The following is a 20,661-nucleotide window of genomic DNA, read 5'->3' on the forward strand; positions in this document are numbered from 1 at the left end:
TCTTAATCACATTCATAGATTTTTTTGATGCTGACAATTATTTTAAACCAATTTCTACATTTGTAGTTTTTAAAAGATATACCTTATTTAGTAAATGTTTATTAAATTCAAAGTACCCTCAGGCACTGAAGGAAATAAATGCAGCTGTGAGTTAAAAGTTCATTCATTTATTCATCAGTCATGGGAATCATTACTATTTACCAAAGAATATACCATATACACAAAGTCAGATGAACTGAAACTGCCATCTTTAAGCCCAATCTCCTATAGAAGATAGTCAGTGAACAGTTATATAATAATGAGAGTTTTAGAGTGAAGATGGGTTTATAGCCCAATAGGGAGTGAATGACATATGCACACAAACCTGTGTATGTTTGGAAAAAATGAAAGAAGTGGTATTTAAAATGTGAGTTTAGGATAAGCAGAGCAAGCGTTCAAACTCCATACTTAAAATTGGTGTTAGAGTATGTCAGGGACAAGTTAAAATTCTTTTCTAGGATTGTGACTGGTGATTGCTGTGAAATACAGCAGCTCAGAATGTTTTTAGGTTTTCTAAGCAGTTAATAATACAGGACTAAATATCAATTGTACTGACTCTCAGTTCTGCCTTCTAGAAACCACACACGTTGCAGAGGAGTCTTCTGACTCTCTGGAATGGGTTTTCGTGGGTGGGGGTAAAGAGGCATTTTAGAAGGTCCTGAATGAGATTCTTGAGTTCCAAGATGTGGATTTAGTGAGAATCTTCTAGAGGGTGGATTAACCTCTGTGATTAAAATATTTAGTTTCTCAAAAATCAGAATGGTACACACTTACTTAATATACTCAATATCTTTCAGCCCAAAACCTTAGCATCAGTGGTTAATATCCTTCATTATATATGCCTTGTTCATTATCCCCTCACCTCTTTATGACCCTCAACTTGCAATTTATATGCTGGCAATTATCAAATTAGTAAAAATTCCCTGAATTTTACAATGGTTCACTTGCTCCCATAACCATTTCATATGCTGCTACCTCAGGCTAAAATGCTGTGTCCTAAGTACTCCCTTTAGAAGACTCCTGTCATTCTACAAGGTTGAATTTAAGACTCAATACAGATAACACACAGGGAAGAAGCTGTCCCTGTCTTTCTCCTACATCTACAAAAGTTAAGTGAGATCCCTTCCTAGGTACTTCTATAGCCCTCTCTAGTTTACTGTGTTATCATACTTTATTATAACTATCACTTGTCTCCTCAACTGTAAAGTAGCTTTTTGAGGGTAAAGACCCTCTTTTTTCTCTAAATTTTTAATGGTTATAATTTAATTATAATATAATTCTAATTATAATATTAAGGTTATAATTCTTTGCAATATCAGAAATATTCAGTACACATGTGTTTAGATGGATAGATGACTTCATGTAACATGTAAGCATATGCTCTGATTAATATGCATTGTGTAGCAGAAGACAGACTTTCAAAAGAGAATTAAGGGACTTCCCTGATGGCCTAGTGGCTAAGACTCTTTACTCCCATTGCAGAGCACCTGAATTTGATCCCTGGTTGGGGAACAAGATCCCGGATGCTGCAACTAAGACCCAGAACAGCCAAATAAATATTTTTTAAAACTTTATAAAAACTAAAAATCAAATATTCAAAAATGATCTATTGATTTATGAAGTGTCTCTGTTATTAGTAACTTCGATTCTGAAATTCCTATTTGTGTGTGTTCTCAGTCACTTTAGTCATGTCTGACTCTTTGCGACCCCATAGTCTGTAGCCCACCAGGCTCCTATGTCCATAAGATTATCCAGACAGGAATACTGGAGTGACTTGCCATGTCCTCCTCCAGGGAATCTTTCTAATCCAGGGATCGAACAACATGTCTTCTGCATCTCCTGCATTGCAGGCTGATTCTTTACCCACTGAGACACCTGGGAAATATTCTTCCTGTTATACTGCTTTATTTCGTGTCGTTAGCATGTGAAAATGAGAGTATTGAAATGCTCAGTATAATTGAATGTTGTCACTCCCTGATTTCACGATTTTCATGTGACTTTCCTCAGCTGATTTCTTTCTTTCTTTCTTTTTCTAGGAAAAAATCCTATTACACTGACCGGAGGAGCAAATCAATGGGCAGGTTGGTGGGTGATATGTAATTTGTTTACAACCAATTTGTCATTCGGGAAAAAAAAAAAGTAAAAATGCATTTGATTATCTGTAACAGCAGTTGTAAATTTTAGAAAGGGGAACTTTATTATTTATTTAAGAGATTTCCAAAGTGATTATGCCAAATTTAATAATGCTTAAAATCATGATCTATTTTTTTTCTGTTTACCATTGCCATTCCTACAATCTTCCCTTTATATAATATTATAGAACAAGGATTTTAATTGCTAGTTAGTGTTTTAGGAGATTTTAATTTTAAAAACAGTTATAAAACCAGGATTGATAGGTAAATGATGACCCACTATAGTAATAGACATAGTAGAGGCATTCTGGATCGTTTAATCCAAGCCTCTTATTGATAAGATGGTAAAAGAAAGATTAGCATCCGGAGTGATGAAGTGGTTTCCCAAGGTCATACAGCATCTTTTGTATCACGTACCTACTTTTATTCCACTAGCTGAAGCTGACTCTCTTTCAGTCCTGGTATTGAAAGCGAACTTCTTTTTAAAAGCTTTATCTCAAAGCAACATCTCCTTACGTATTGTGGTAACAGTAGCTATGGCAAAGGAATTAATTAAAACATAACCCTGAGACACAAGAAACCCTCCCACCTGAATTGCCTTGGCCCCTTTTCACCAGAGGAAATGAGCTTTCATTTAATGAATTCTACAAACAAAAGGCTTATGATATTTGACTGTTCTGCTCCTTGCAAAGAAATCAATTAACCAAAGCAGAATGTGAATGTCATGTAGTAGGCTCTAGTGAATGATACTGCAGGATGTTGCAAATTAGAATGACACAAAAACTAGAAAAATACGGTGTAAATATCTGACCATTTAAAGAAAGAATTTAGTAAATCTAGTTCTTTTACCAAAGAAATGTCTAAACATAATTTGGAATTTTAAAATAGGAAATTTTTGTATTCAAGAGAATAAGAGTATACTCCTTTAAACACTAAATCTAAGTGTGGTTGGAATAGGTGACAAGAAAAGTAAATCGTGGGGGGAAAACTTGAAATTTGAATGAATGTTAAAAGGAATTAGTACTTAAATGGCTTTTAATAAAATTAATGATGTTTCTTAGCCAGTCAGATTTTTCTGTTTGTCAGGTTGACATATTCAGAGTTACTGTGAGCTTTCACGATTTCCCTTGTGTTCATTTGTTCCTGGTCTATACAGCAAATTTCCAAAGTTATTTTTGCATAACAAGGTCAAATTCAATGGGATATTATATAATTATACAACTGCAAGTTTTTCTCTACACATGCCTGATTAATACTGGATTGTGTTGAGAAAACATGTTTGGGTTTACTTCTGGGTGCTATATAGAATTAGTGGGATTTTTGCCACTATGGAAGTGGCGGGTTTTCTGTTATACAGGTATATTCCTTTCAGAGACACAGAAGGATAAAACCCTGTATATTAAATTGGCAACAAATATCTATATAATGCCATCATAATTTAGTTTTAGAATAAACTTGTGTTTAGAATTCCTGATAAATGTGTATTCTAAATTCTGTTTCTTTAACATTTTTAATAGTGGAAAAATGCTTTTCTTTTCTATTTTGGTCAAACAGAAGTAAACTAGAACAATGAACATTATATTATGTGTCATAATATATTTTATTTTCTTTTATTATATTTTCTTTCATTTTATGAAATGAAAATAAGATTATCAGTTATTCCAAATGATTGTTAATTTATCTTAAGTAGTACTCTAGCTTACTGACCTACAATTTACATATTACAAATAGTTTTCTTTGTTCTTGAGTTAGTGGATGCATATGAGGAGGGTAACAAATAAATAGGAAAAGAAAAATTTATAAAGTACCTGATATTAAACTAAAAAAAATGATTGCCTTGGTATTTGCTTGACTTTACACTTTCAATTAAGGAAATGACTGATTTTGATTTTTCTTAAAACTTGACCTTTGGAAAAGTAAAGTAAAATGTTTGTGTGTGTGTGTGTATGTGCAGGGGTCATCATTGTTATAGAATTATAAAACCCAATTTGTAGACATTTGGAAAGAGGGAAGCAAAAGTCAGATATGTGCACTTGGATGACACTTGTGCTTTCCCTTTTCTGATATGGGAGAAGTGTTTTGTGCATGGGTAATTTGGCCAATAAGCATTAGGGGATAAATAGGTACAGGCAATTATCCAGGCATTGAAGATCATTGTTTCTCCAGGCAGATCCATAGGAAATATATATAAAAATACAGTTCAAGCATTGCTGCTATCTATAATTAGTTAACAAAGCACTTTAATACTCAGTTATCAAAGCAGTTTCAAAACAACCCTTTAGGGAGGCAGAACAAAGCATAACCAGTTTTGCAGATCAGGGAAAATAAATGATTTCATTATCACCGCTTTTTACCAACGCCACATCTCAGGCCCTAGCTTTTATAGCTGGTGGGCTCTGACCAAGTTCTTCTGACCCTTTAATCCAGATTTCTTTTCAAGTTCCCTTGAATTCTCTGCTTTCCACTGATTTTAGCAAAGAAACTTAAAGCTCTGTTAGAAGTCATCTTCACATTTTGCCATAAAATCTTGATTTTGCAAAATGGCTAATGTGATAAAGGTTTGGTTCAGTTCAGTTCAGTTCAGTTGCTCAGTTGTGTGTGACTCTTTGCAACACCATGGACTGCAGAACGCCAGGCTTCCCTGTCCATCACCAACTCTCAGAGTTTACTCAAACGCATCTCCACTGAGTCAATGATGCCATTCAACCATCTCATCCTCCGTTGTTCCCTTCTCCGCCCACCTTCAATCTTTCCCACCCATCAGGGTCTTTTCAAATGAGTCAGTTCATTACATCAGGTGGCCAAAGTATTGGAATTTCAGCTTCAACATCAGTTCATTGGAAACTGAACACTCAGGACTGATCTCCTTTAGGATGGACTGGTTGGATCTCCTTGCAGTCCAAGGGACTCTCAGGAGTCTTCTCCAACACCACAGTTCAAAAGCATCAATTCTTCAGTGCTCAGCTTTCTATACAGTCCAACTCTCACATCCATACATGACTACTGGAAAAAGCAAAATTTTGACTAAATGGACCTTTGTTGGCAAAGTAATGCCTCTGCTTTTTAATATGCTGTGTAGGTTGGTCATAACTTTTCTTCCAAGGAGCAAGCGTCTTTTATTTTCCTGGCTGCAGTCACCATCTGCAGTGATTTTGGAGTCCTCCAAAATAAAGTCTCTCAGTGTTTCCACTGTTTCCCCATCTATTTGCCATGAAGTGATGGGATCAGATGCCATGATCTTAGTTTTCTGAATGTTGAGTTTTAAGCCAAATTTTTCACTCTCCTCTTTCACTTTCATTAAGAGGCTTTTTAGTTCTTCTCTTTCTGCCATAAGGATGGTTTCATCTGAGTATCTGAGGTTACTGATATTTCTCATGGCAGTCTTGATTCCAGCTTGTGCTTCATCAAGCCTGGCATTTCGCATGATGTACTCCGCATATAAGTTAAATAAGCAAGGTGACAATATACAGCCTTGACATACGCCTTTCCCAATTTGGAACCAGTATGTTGTTCCATGTCCAGTTCTAACTGTTGCTTCTTGACCAGCATACAGATTCCTCAGGAGGCAGATTGGCTGGTTTAGTATTCCCATCTCTTTAAGAATTTTCCACAGTTTGTTGTGATCCACACAGTCAAAGGCTTTGGTGTAGTCAATAAAGCAGAAGTGGATGTTTTTCTGGAACTCTCTTGCTTTTTCAATAATCCAATGGATGCTGGCAATTTGATCTCTGGTTCCTCTGCCTTTTCTAAATCCAGTTTGAATATCTGCAAGTTCATGGTTCATGTACCACTGAAGCCTGGCTTGGAGAATTTTGAGCATTATTTGTTAGTGGGTGTGTGAGATGAGTGCAATTGTGTGGTAGTTTGAACATTTTTTGGCATTGTTTTTCTTTGGGATTAGAATGAAAACTGACCTTTTCCTGTCCTATGGCCACTGCTGAGTTTTCCAAATTTGCTGGCATATTGAATGCAGCACTATCACAGCATCATCTTTTAGGATTTGATGTAGCTCAACTGGAATTCTATCACCTTCACTAGCTTTGTTCATAGTGATACTTCCTAAAGCCCACTTGACTTCACTTTTTAGGATATCTGGCTCTAGGTGAGTGATCACACCATGATGATTATCTGGTTTGGTAGGGTGTCACTAATACATTTGATTGCATTGATGGCCTCGGGGTTGTTGTGGTGGTTGTAGAAGTAGTAGTGATATTCCTTTTCCTTATTAATCTCATAAATTTTATTGAGTCTTCACTTTGCACTGTAGGGTCAGGCTTTACCTATTTAGTTATCAGGATATCCCTTCATTTAAAGGATCAGAAAACTGAATGAGAATCAAAGAAATTAAGTAATAAGCTAGATCTTCTCATCCTGTGATTCAGATCCAAGATCCAATCATGACTGCATTGGACATGTCCTGACACATGGACATCACCAGATGGTCAACACCAAAATCAGACTGGTTATATTCTTTGCAGCCAAAGATGGAGAAGCTCTATACAGTCAGCAAAAACAAGACCAGGAGCTGACTGTGGCTCAGATCATGAACTTCTTATTGCTAATTCAGACTTAAATTGAATAAAGTGGGGAAAACCACTAGATTATTCAGGTATGACGTAAATCACATCCTTATGATTATACAGTGGGAGTGAGAAATAGATTTAAGGGACTAGATCTGATAGAGTGACTGATGAACTATGGACAGAGGTTCATGACATTGTACAGGAGACAGGGATCAAGATCATCGCCAAGAAAAAAAAATGCAGAAGGGCAAAATGGCTGTGTGAGGAGGCCTTACAAATAGCTGTGAAAAGAAGGTAAGTGAAAAGCAAAGGAGAAAAGGAAAGATATTTGAATGCAGAGTTCTAAAGAATAGCAAGGAGAGATAAGAAAGCTTTCCTCAGCTATCAATGCAAAGAAATAGAGGAAAACAATAGAATAGGAAAGACTAAAGATCTCTTCAAGAAAATTAGAGGTACCAAGAGAACATTTCATGCAAAGATGGGCTCAATAAATGAAAGAAATGGAATGGACCTAACAGAAGCAGAAGATATTAAGAAGAGGTGGCAAAAATGCATGGAAGAACTATAGAAAAAAGAACTTCATCACCCAAATAATCACGATGGTATGATCACTCACCTAGAGCCAGACATCCTGGAATGTGAAGTCAAGTGGGCCTTAGGAAGTATCACCATGAACAAAGCTAGTGGAGGTGATGGAATTCCAGGAGAGCTATTTCAAATCCTAAAAGATGATGCTATGATAGTGCTGCACTCAATATGCCAGCAAATTTGGAAAACTCAGCAGTGGCCACAGGACTGGAAAAGGTCAGTTTTCATTCCAATCCCAAAGAAAGGCAATGCCAAAGAATGCTCAAACTACCGCACAATTACACTCATCTCACACACTAGTAAAGTAATGCTCAAAATTCTCCAAGCCAGGCTTCAGCAATACGTGAACTGTGAACTTCCAGATGTTCAAGATGGTTTTAGAAAAGGCAGAGCAACCAGAGATCAAATTGCCAGCATTCACTAGATTATCAAAAAAGCAAGAAACTTCCAGAAAAACATCTATTTCTGCTTTACTGACTATGCCAAATCCTTTGACTGTGTGGATCACAATAAACTGTGGAAAATTCTGAAAGAGATGGGAATACCAGACCACCTGACCTGCCTCTTGAGAAACCTGTATGCAGGTCAGGAGGCAATAGATAGAACTGGACATGGAACAACAGACTGGTTCCAAATAGGAAAAGGAGTATGTCAAGGTTGTATAGTGTCACCCTGCTTATTTAATGCAGAATACATCATGAGAAATGCTGGGCTGGAGGAAGCACCAGCTGGAATCAAGATTACCAGGAGAAATAGCAATAACCTCAGATATGCAGATGACACCACCCTTATGGCAGAAAGTGAAGAAGAACTAAAGAGTCTCTTGATGAAACTGAAAGAGGAGAGTGAAAATTTGGCTTAAAGCTCAACATTCAGAAAACTAAGATCATGGCATTTGGTCCCATCACTTCATGGCAAATAGATGGGGAAACAGTGGAGACAGTGAGAAACTTGATTTGGGGGGCTCTAAAATCACTGCAGATGGTGATTGCAGCCTTGAAATTAAAAGATGCTTACTCCTTAAAAGGAAAGTTATGACCAACCTAGGCAGCATATTAAAAAGCAGAGGCATTACTTTGCCAACAAAGGTCCGTCTAGTCAAGGCTATGATTTTTCCAGTGGTCGTGTATGGATGTGAGAGTTGGACTATAAAGAAGGCTACAGAAGAATTGATGCTTTTGAACTGTGGTGTTGGAGAAGACTCTTGAGAGTCCCTTGGACTGCAAGGAGATCCAACCAGTCTATCCTAAAGGAGATCAGTCCCGGGTGTTCATTGGAAGGATTGATGTTGAAGCTGAAACTCCAATACTTTGACCACCTGATGTGAAGAATTGACTCATTTTAAAAGACCCTGATGCTAGGAAAGATTGAGGGCAGGAGGAGAAGGGCACAACAGAGAATGAGATGGTTGGATGGCATCACCGACTCAATGGACATGGGTTTGGATAGACTCTGGGAGTTGGAGATGGACAGGGAGGCCTGGCGTGCTGCAGTTCATGGTGTCACAAAGAGTCAGACACGACTGAGCGAATGACCTGAACTGAACTGATCTGACTGCATTTCATTATCGACCATCATTTTTTTCCTTCACAGGAAGTGTGTGAAAGGCCTAAGCTGATAATATGATTTATTTTTCTTTAAAAGGTCAATGATGATCTAAAAGTCACTTTATTTCATTTGTCTAATTTTGTCAGAAATAATAGGCCCTTGAATCCTGTAGCTTATCAGCATTTTCTAATTGTCATCAGATGCCTCTTTTATTTGATCCTCCTAGCCACCTAATGAAGTAGGACAGATGGAATTACTTCCTGTTTTTACAGATGGGGGACCTAAAGCTCAAAGACTGGAAATGTTTGGCTCAGTTTCCATGACTGGCAAATTCATCCTCCAGCTTCTATACCATTGTTTTCTTCACTAGGCTGAATTTCAAAAGTTAGAATAATTGCTTTATAACACACTCAGTGTTTTTACATGTCTACACAAGTGGCTAGAATGCAGTGATATTTTGTGATTTCAGAGACTTTCTTTGTAATAAGAAGAAACAAAAAAGACTCTTCAGATAATGTTAATGTGTTATTTTAGGCTAGAAAGAAACACTCTGGTCCCTGCAAAACCAAAAAAGTTTTGGCATCTAAATGATAACCTTATTTGGCAAATAAAAGGTCCAAACTCTTTACATGCTAAACTTTAACATCAGGAGTTGACAGTTGTTTCAAATTATACATGGTATTTTTACCATAATAGACTTTAGTGAAATAATTTCTAAGATACAATCATTACCTGCAGATTGTTATACTAAATTTTTTAAAGTTCAAGCAGAGTTGGCCAAACAAATATTAAGAGACATTGTACTTCTCTAGGAAAATATTCTTTCCTGCCACTATGACTTATTATTACAGAAGAAGCCAAAAATTTCCAAAGATAGACCTCATAGTGTGTAAATATGGCACATTTTTATAAGTATAACATAGCTGAGTCTATGGATAGCAGGATGAGCACCACAGAAGCTAGTTAGAAATGCAGGGTCTCAGAACTCAAACCTGTTGAATTAGCATCTGCATTTTAACAAGATATTCAGGTGATTTAACTGTCCATTAAAGTCCTGAAAGTACCACAAAGGCTCCTTGGCTCAACTTTACTTGTTGTTAATAATCAAGTTTAAAGTAAAACACCAACTCACAACTGTCTAACAATGGCAGTACGATTACTTTTATGGGTAAGGAAACCAAGGCAAGAAGTTAAATAACTTGTCCCCACAGCTACCATAATGCAGAGCTGCCTTTGAACCCAATTTTTCTTGATTCCAAAACCCTTTCTGGTCCCATAGGACCTGTGGCTCCTAAAACTGAGTGTGTTGGGTATGTTGGAGCCTTTTCTTTCTTTTCAGTCTCCACATTTGTGGAGCCACATTGCTGTACATTTTCTAAAATGATCTGTAGCCACACATATATAGATATATATACATGTATACACACAACTTTAATAAATAATCTCACTGGTTTTATTCTTTATGCTTTTTCCTACCCCATCTTTATGCATGATGAGTTTCTAATATTTTCCCACAAGACTTTTCTTATGAGGATAACCTAGTTGCCCTGAAAGAATTTAAATGCAAGATTTGGTTTGTTTTGGAATTTATTTCCTTTGAGTGAGCACAGAAATAATATATGTGTGTGGGTATGAGTGTAGATGTATGTATGTCTTTGGGAAACTCTTTTTCAGAATGATAGTGAAAGGTAGACATTCATGACTCTGGAATGCAACCTAACTCAGTTAAAAAATGTGACCTTGTTCCAGGGTGCAAAAATATTTTAGGAGAATCAAAAAATGGATGTCCCAAAACCCAATGGTTCTCGACAAGTCAGCTTTCCCAGACCTGGAGGATTCAGACTGCTATACTGGCCCTTTCAGCCGTGCACGGATTCACCAGTGAGTTCCCATATCTTTTCTCCCAGCATCTCTTGAAATCACCCTTTTTCTCTTTACATAATTGGCTCTCACATTTATTTCATGCCACTCTTTCTGTATTGGGAGAGTAGGACATGAAGGGAAAGGGAGAAACACTGCTTATCGCTAATGTACTGAAAACAAAATAAGCTAACTCCTCACTCAGAAAGTGCAGTATGGGGGAATGACATCAATAGTTAATGTGTTCTATTTGGAACCACATTGCTTAAGGTAGTACAAAATTTATGGGAGGCAAAAGACAATCTCTTCTTGTTTCATGCTCAACAAGAAATATGAGGGTATCTAGGCTTCCTTATAAACTGAAAGATATTAAAATGAATATTTGATAATGCCCTGTATTATTTATAACTGTAGCCAAATGATTTTCTTTTAAGAGGAGGATTTCTCTTCTGATTTACTATACTTTCCATGCATTCATTTTAAGGGGAAAATGCATGAATGACTACCCAGGACCTTATAACTGTTGCTAGATTCTATGATCTGCTTTGAATATTAAAACCAATCCCCTTAATCTTCCCAGCTTCATAATTAACAATAAGGACACCTTCTTCAGCAACGCTACTCGAAGCAGAATAGTCTATCACATGCTGCAGCACACCAAATATGAAAATGGAATATCAAAAGTGGGTAAGAACACCAATTCAAAACACAATATGGTATTTACTTTTACTAATTACACTCAGAAGCATTTTTTGACTACTGAAGCTTTGCCTTCTTGCATTAGATATGAGGATATAATGCAGTGAACAAATTCTCAACCTTCTATTTTTCAGCCTTTAATGAAAGAAAACAAAATAAAGCTTTTTTAAGGGCATATGGCAACATGTATTGAAATGTGAAATGTGCAAAAACTTTGGAACATAGACATTATTTCTTGAAATTTATTCCAAAGAAAAAAATCTGATTCTTGAATAATGATATATGTAGATATTTGTCCACTGTGGCTTTGTAAACAGAAAATAGAGTAGAATAATATTGGAGATACTTTGCCCACTAGGTTATATCACATAATGTATCCATTAAAAATGATGTGATTTTATTCACTCAATTCAAATGTATTCAGCATCTATTATACTCTACATATTATAAAAAGTATATGACATAGACCCTTTACTGATGGAGATTGAGAATTAGTACTAGTTCTCCATTTGTTGACTTTGAAAGATATCTGAAAGCAATTATTAAATTGAAAAAATTATTACAAACTATAAGTCTATTATAATTCCATTTCCTAAACACAGATGAAAAGAAAAATCTAGACATATATGAAATAGTTTAGAGATTATCTCTGAAAGGTGAGATTATACCTAACTTTAGCTTTCTAAATATCTGTGGTGTTTGGATGTTTAGCACTGTGCTACAGCATGTCTGATGCAACAGAAAATTGAGAAAGTCTCACCAGGGAAAATTAAGTAAAATTGCAAAGTTTACACAGAGCAAAGCAGAAAATAGCAGGTAACAGATGAGCTGGCCATTTGTTAGGGTGAAAAAGATGGCTGAAGAAATAGAGTGTTAGTCACATTCTAAAACTTTTTAAAGAGTTGATAGCTAATGGAAACTTATACCAATATCTACTAATTTGCATTCAAATAGAATGCCACATTAGTAAAATGAACTATGTTTCACGTCATCCAAAGAGGAATAGTCAGACTTTGGTTCTCTTTTGATTAATAATTAATTTATTATAAAGCAGTCAAAATAATTAATTTAAGCACTAAATCCTTATTAAAAATTTGACACTTAATCAGAAGTTTTCTAAATAAGAAATATAGAGAAATCCAGAATATAAACTACAAATGTGTCTAAATGATAGCACTATGTGCTTATGTAGTCTTTAAAGATAAAATTGACATTTAAATGACTCATGTGCTTTGTCAAACATGCAATAAACACAGAAGGGTATAAAAATAAAATTTAAAAATTGGCACTGTTACAAAATAGTGCTAAATTTACATACATACATATATATCTCATAATTAGAATCATCCAATGTTTACAATTTTCTGTCCTTTTCAAAATTACCATTAGGTATATTTTCTCAAGCCCTTAGTATGCCTGAAAACATTATTGTAAATAGCTATAAATACTCTGTTATAAGCATTCATCAAACTGCAGTCATTTATCAAGCACTAATATAATTGTTTGAACCATAATAATGAAGCAATTCCCCAATTTTGGATGTATAATTATTTCTAATTCTTTACTAATGTAAATGATATTGCAATAAAAATTTCTCTTCGGAAAAAAATTCTCCTCAGTTTTATCAATATCTAGTCTTCCCAGAACGATATGAGAGAGTCCATTTCACTACACTCTCATTGGGTCAAAAGAGATTTTAAATAGAGTCACATATTGCTATTTATTCTCTTTGGATCAGCATTAAAGAATTAAACATTTCTTGATACACAATCTCCCTTTGAGATATTTTTGGGAGTGGGGCATTCCTCTGCTTCCTTGACCAAATTTTGTTTTGAGGAAAAACAAGTTGTTCCAAGTTCATCTGCCTTCAAATAAGTTGATATTAAAATGCCCACATTTCATGATATGGCAAAGTGCCATCCGTTAGCACCTGGCAGAGCTCCATTTATTATTGTTATAAGGACACAATTAGACTCAGACTCAGTCTCTTTCACAGTATCACTGTCCTTGTAGGTGGTACGGCTATGGAAGTAATTTGGGATATTTTGTTTTAAAATTAATTTATTGATCCAAGTATTATGTACGTTGCTTCAGAGGGAATTCTTCAATTAACCTAACTCAGGTACTATTCTATTTTTCTCTTTCCAGGTATCTGTAAACTTATAAACAATGGCTCATATATAGCAGCTTTCCCCCCACATGAGGTAATTTTAAAGAACAATTTCCATTAAAAAAAGTTTTCTCCTGTTCAATGCTTGATCTCATTTTTTTTTTTTTTCAGTTAAGTCTAGCTGCCTTATTCCAGGAAGGTTCAATTAAGTGAGTGGCCCTGGACCTTTCTGAGACCCCCATAAACTGTGCCTGTGCGCTGGCCCTAGATTCCTTCTGAAGTTTGCCTTGTACCAGGAATCCCAGCCTCGGAGCGAACTCGTGAACATGGCTCAGCCACCCTGACCAGACTGCTCCAGCGTAGAGCTCCAGGCTTGACGCAGCTTGGAATTCACACAGCTGTGAAACAGGGCAGACTCTGGCCTGTGCCTACTGCCTTGGGATACCTGAAAGCCCAAGGCAAACCCCAACCCCAACCCTACACCCCAGTATTTACGTGATTTTCTGCCAGATTGTTACCTCTTCCAGTTTTCAGTAGGTCATGTTGTGGTAGACTCTGCCTGTTGAGTCATAAACGACACATGAATCAGTTTTAAACTCCCTCCCCCAAAACACACACATGCACGTGCGTGTGCACACACACACACACACACACACACACACTATATTCTTTTTTAAGGCAGTTTTGCATTTTAAAATAAGAACAAAGTATTTATGGGTTTAATGTGTGTGCTTTCAAAGCCCAGCAGCCTTCTGTTTTTAAAGGCTGAGCACTCAGAACCTAATCACTATACCAGAGGGAGTTCACAGTGTAGTATGACTCATAAAAGGAAAATGTATATTGAGCACTTCCTGTTTGGTACTGAGCTGTTATTTATACGGACTATCTCATTTAACTCTTGCAAACAACCCTTTGAGATGGGCAATAATATTGACCCTGTTTTATAGATAGATCATTGAGTTTGAGAAAGGTTAAGTATCAATGACACAGTTTTGAACCTAAGAATCCAGACTTCAGTGCTTCTATTCATTATGATATACCTACTGATATTAGGAATAGAAATAACAATAGCAGATAATGTGTTAGAGAGTTTCATACAACAGGTCCTGTGCGTGAATATTCCCATTCATCTGACAGTAATCCTGGAGAGGAGATATCATTATTTTGCCCTTGCAGAGAGACAGAAACATGGCTCAGAAATTAAACACCGTGTCCAATACGACCTAGTCAGTGAGTGATAAAGTGTTTGGAGTGTGAGTCCCCACAAGAGCTTCTATAGCACATAGTTTATTTTATTATTTTAAATACTTAGTCTACCTAACTAGTCTGTGTTCTGACAGTTTTTTTTGATAGTTTCTTATGTGAAATTTGGAACCTATTAGGGATAGGTTGGAGAAGGAAATGGCAACCCACTCCAGTATTCTTGCCTAGAGAATCCCGTGGACAGAGGAGCCTGGTGGGCTGCTGTCCATGGGGTCTCACAGAATTGGACATAACTGAAGTGACTTAGCATGCATGCATGCATTGGAGAAGGAAATGGCAACCCACTCCAGTATTCTTGCCTGGAGAAACCCAGGGACAGAGGAACCTGGTGGGCTGCCGTCTATGCGGTCACAGGGTCGGACACAACTGAAGCGACTTAGCAGCAGCAGCAGCAGCAGAAATAGGTTGTAAATAATAGTCATTTTCCCATTTATTCTTGTAACTTTGTAGAAAAACTAAAATATTGTACACATATGCAAAATTACGGGTACACATACACAAAATGGCAGAAAACAATATTGATGAAATACAGGAAATGAAAATAAAGCGGCAAGTCAATAAAATGGACTCAGGAATTTCCTATTGATTTTGAAGGCTACTACTTGAAGAAAGAAAAACAAAGCTTATTTAGAGGAACATTGGAGTCAATGGACTCTGTAACTTGAATAACGTCACTCACACTTTCAGACCTCCTTTTTCCTTCATGCAAGAGTGTTATTAATATCAGTCTCATACTTTTTACTGCAGTTTATTTTTTGCTTACAAAAAAGACAACAGCAAGAGGGGAGAAAGAGACATTTTCAGGGAAATTTGGTACGACAATGAAGGAAGGGAAGGAAAGGAGTATATATATGAGAAAGACTGCCTAAAATATAGGTAGAGTTGATCATCTTTCCTCCCATCTCCTTAGCTTCCAATCTTTAAGCACCTTGGGTTCCCTTAGGAAAGAAAACTCTGAGACTGCACACTAACTGTATATCTACTTTTACCTGATTAATTTTTTTCATTAGAAGTGAAAGTGAAAAGTGAAAGTAGTTCAGTCGTGTCTGACTCTTTGTGACCCCATGGATTATACAGTGCAGGGAATTCTCTAGGCCAGAACACTGGAGTGAGTAGCCGTTGCCTTCTCCAGGGGAATCTTCCTAACCCGGGGATCAAACCCAGGTCTCCAGCATTGCAGGCAGATTCTTTACCAACTGAGCTATCAGGGAAACCCAGAAGTGAGAAAAACAGAAGCAAAATCCGTATGAACCTCTCATTTCAGCCTTGAGGCACCTGTAGACCATGAATCAGGTGCCATTTTTTCTTCATAGGATCTCACATCCCTGCTTGTCTGGAAGGAGATATTAGTTTGGCACTGTTCAATGGCCACATTATAGCAAACACCTATAAAATTAACTAACAGTGATTTTGTACTTCTTATGTGCCTGACATTTTATAGCTGTACGCCAAGTGGGTCCTCACAAAACCTCTTCTATATTGGTATATCATCTATATTTATTCTTATCCCCATCATCTAAGTGAGATAACTGAAACATAACTTTACCTGCTTTAAATTTTCATCAAACATGTCATAAAAGTAGAATCACACATCAAAGTGAGCAGAGGAACTTTGTTAAGTTCTGTGTCTAAGTTTTGATTCAGAAAATAAAATTATTATATCTATTGTCCTTTTTTACTATAGAAACAGAGCAGTTCAGCCTTCAGGGAACACTTTCCTCTAAAAGACAGATATATCCTATGTTTCTGAAACTGCTTATGACAGATTTTTGAGAGGCAATATAAAGAATTTTAAAACACAATTACATTTTTGGAATATCTTATCTGAAGTAAATTTTAAATATTTTAGAATTTAAAAACATGGCTAAAACTGGTGACTTAGATCTCTTATACTTTAAACAGTTTTAATTAAAATACAGTTGATTTACCATATTATATTAATTTCACGTGTACAGTGTAGTGCTTCTTTTAGATGGGGGGCACTTATTCAATGAACATTTACTCTTTTCGTTAGCTTCTATTAATTAAGTAAATATTTTCTGGGACTGGGTAACTTATCAAAGCAGAATAAGACTCAATTTCTGAACTCAAAATTATAGCAATTTCTCTCAATGATAATGAAGACATTGTGTTTATTAAAAGACCTTAGGTTTCAAACAAACCTAAAGTCTAAGTTAAGTAAAAGGGATTTCATTGGTTTAAAAAAGGAGTTTAAGAAAAATTTTAAAGAACTATCAGAATATTTTCAATAAAAGATAGATATATAAATGCATTTACTGCATCACTCCAGTGATGGGCTTATGTTTACAATCCTGAAGCTTCCAATAAGTTTTTAAATCATTCTGTAAGGAGAAAAAAGCAAAAGCAATTCCTAATAATTCACATTTCACTAAAAGAATGTGTATCAACTCATTTTATTTGTTTCAGGGAGCCTACAAGAGTAACCAACCCATCAAAACCCACGGACCTCAGAATAACAGACATCTATTATATGAGCGCTGGGCACGCTGGGGAATGTGGTACAAGCATCAGCCCCTGGATTTAATCAGGTAGGTCTTGGGGATAGATCAATAATGGAATACATATTATGCTGTTTTCTCAGCATTGTCTTAGATTTGGAATTATTTTCTTTACCCACCAAATCATCTGTATCAGTCAGGGTTGAACAAGAAAAAAAGAAAAAAAAAGCCACTATGCATCTTTTTTTTTTTTTTAATTTTATTTTCCATTTATTTTTATTAGTTGGAGGCTAATTACTTTACAGTATTGTAGTGGTTTTTGTCATACATTGACATGAATCAGCCATGGATTTACATGTATTCCCCAGCCCGATCCCCCCTCCCACCTCCCTCTCCACCTGATTTAGGGAATTAGTTTCTCAAGGGATGGGAAAACTAAAAGCTCAAACAGGAATGTGAGGCATGTTAAACCAAAAATTAACAACAGCAGACAATTGCTAACAACCCTTAATGCTGGAGGGAAAATGGGATGAAGTGTACTTCAGAGCTTAATACCTGAGCCCTTTGGTAGGAGCTTGCTATTGATGATTAGGACTGTCTGCAGAGATGTGAAGTGTTGAGAGTCAAGCCACAGAGAATTATATGTGGCTCAGCAGTGAAGAATCTGCCTGCCAATGCAGGAGACGCTGGAGACAAGGTACCCTCCCTAGGTCAGGAAGATCCCCTGGAGGAGGGCCTGGCAACCCACTCCAGTATTCTTGCAGGAAAATCCTATGGACAGAGGAACCCGATGGTCTGTAGTCCACCAACTCATAAAGGGTCAGACATGACTGAGCACACACACAATTCACAACAAATTATGCCTGCTCTGGGGACAGCCCTGAGGATGGCCAGGAGAGGAGAAAAGATACAGGCTCCTCCCATCCTTCCACCTTTGAGACTTTCAGTACCTCCTAGTGTGACTTAGCAGCAATTTACAAGGGAATCTGTATGATCTACTTCCCAGTGAAAGAAGGAAAGGCAGAAAATAGATCTGATAACAAATAGAAAGGTGGCCAGCATAGCATCTCTGCATATATTTATCTTTCACTGAAGATTTAATGAGTGTCTATTTTATTCCAGGAGGCATAGCCTAGTGAGTAACTACTCACAATTTGAATTAGTCTTGAAATAGTATTATATTCATGATTTATTTTATTTTGATGGAGGATGATTTGTTCTTATTTTTAAAAATCAGGAAATATATATTAAAGAGACTTACATATCCAGCTAACTAGAAATATTTATAGGATAAAAATGTTTAAATGGCATTCATATTATAAGATTATATGTGTTGATGAGATGTTCATGAATTATAAATATAAAGAATAACTCAAAACTGTATCAGTCATTGTCCTAATAGGAAATGGATAGAATGGACAGAATAAAGGGAGTGTTTGAAGATAATTTAATAAAAGAATTTAATATACAGGAGTGTAAATAGGATCAAGAGAGCGTGAGATGATGATGAAGCGTTTGTGTACTGGTGTGCATGTGTGCTCCGTGGCTCAATCGTGTCTGACTCTGCGACTCCATGGAATGTAGCCCACCAGTTCCTCTGTCAATGGGATTATCCTGGCAAGAATACTGAAGTAGGTTGTGATTTCCATCTCCAAGGAGATCTTCCTGACCCAGGGATTGAACCTGTGTTTCCTGTGTCTTCTTGCACTGAGGCATATTCTTTACCACTGAGCCACCAGAGAAGCCCAGGTGAAAAGTGAGGGAGTACCAATTCATTTTCTTTTTTTATAAACAACCATTTCTAAGCATGCGTTTGTGTTTTGTTTTCATTTTAAGAATGAACTCTAACATTTTAGTAGCTAAAGGCTTCTCAGCCTATTTTTCCAAAGAAAATATTGAAATCTGGGGAAAAAAATACATTTAAATAAATGGTCTGCTACAAAACCTGCTTAAGATAGCTGTGTGATTTTTTTCCTAATGTCTTTCAATAGACACTGGAAGGATTTAAGTGTAAAAACTAAATGAAATAATTCACTCTAAAAGAGTTAAATTTAACATTCGCTTTTATGATAGAAGTTATTCCAACAGCAGAATCCTATCGTCAAATGAAACATAACATAGAGTGTGCTGTGCAAAATTGCTTCCGTCATGTCCGACTCTTTGTGACCCCATGGACTTTAGCCTGCCAGGTTCCTCTGTCCATGGGATTCCCCAGGCAAAAACACTGGAGGGGGTTTCCATTCCCTTCTCCAGGGGATCTTCCCAACCCAGGGATCAAACTTGCATCTCTTAGGTCTCCTGCACTGGCAGGTGGGTTAACGCCACATGGGTAGCCCCATAATACAGGATACCAGTATATGCAACATAAAAAGAGAGTGACTCCAGTTCAAGCGCGATGGGGTGACACCGGTAGCAGCCCCCTGTTCCTCCTTGCCCTGTTGTGGTTTTAAAAAAATTGAATAGCTCTCCTAAGAGATTTTGACTACCCATGTTCTAGGTTAAGGATATTTTCATTAGCCTTCTTTGCTTGAAGCTAGTTTCTTCTCGTGAAACAGATCTGAAATTTGCTATAACTTAGGTAATTGTGCTCTTGTCAAATAACATCGTTGCTCCTCTTAACCTTCAATAACATATAATTAAAAATCTTGGTAATACTCTGTGTATGTAAGGGTTTCTATCTGTGCAGTCCTCTATAATCATCATCATAAAAATGTTAGTAATATGTGCCAGAACTGTACTCCACCCCGCACAACACTTGGTTGAAGGAACAAGTAGCTTTGTTAGAATACCTGCTAATATAAGCTTCATTTCAGAGTAGGACACTTCCACTATAAAAGAAATAAATAGACTTTTGATCTATGTCTTCTACAAGAAATCAATGAAAAAAGCAAAAAATTAGATAAATGATGCTCAGTAGAGGATGATTTCATGTCTACGCTAGATAGAATACACACACATTTTAGTTGGCACAATACAGAGAATGGAGTAGAAAGAGAATGATTTTTGAGAGGGAAGTCCTACTAAGGAGGGAAAAAAATAACAAGAGAATTTTCTTTCCTATAAGAATTTTTACCCAGAGAGGTATTCCTGAATGAACTATAAAACACTAATCTCTAAAACTAGTACTGGGACAAAACTGTGTTAAGTAATCATTTTTAGAAGATGGAGAGCAAACACCAGTGCGGAATTCAAGAAATTGTCATTTCTTACTGGCACCTTGTAAATTGTGATGGTTCATATTGGTAGTGACATGGTGAAGAGCAACTGAGAAGTTGTTGGAACCATCTTGTTCATCTGCTGTGTCCATATGAAATGTTAATCAAGTGAAGGGAAATAAAATACATTCATTCCCTTTGTTTCATTCAACAAAATACTTCCTGTGGTGGGTGCTAGTGAAACAAGATACAGGTCCATTTTCAAGTAGCTTGTAGTCATATGGG

At 36.6% G+C, this 20,661-nt stretch overlaps 1 protein-coding gene across 1 annotated transcript in view; it reads left to right on the forward strand.

The window, feature by feature from the left end:
- ANO3 (anoctamin 3) overlaps positions 1-20,661 on the forward strand; it is a 435,784-nt gene that overhangs the window by 320,442 nt on the left and 94,681 nt on the right. Inside the window, 5 exon segments of the mRNA XM_061140060.1 lie at positions 2,076-2,120; positions 10,580-10,711; positions 11,271-11,377; positions 13,538-13,593; positions 17,190-17,311. Coding sequence (XP_060996043.1) covers positions 2,076-2,120; positions 10,580-10,711; positions 11,271-11,377; positions 13,538-13,593; positions 17,190-17,311 — 462 coding nt within the window.

The sequence above is a fragment of the Dama dama genome, chromosome 1, assembly GCF_033118175.1.
Source record: "Dama dama isolate Ldn47 chromosome 1, ASM3311817v1, whole genome shotgun sequence".
In the NCBI taxonomy this organism is placed as follows: Eukaryota; Metazoa; Chordata; class Mammalia; order Artiodactyla; family Cervidae; genus Dama; species Dama dama.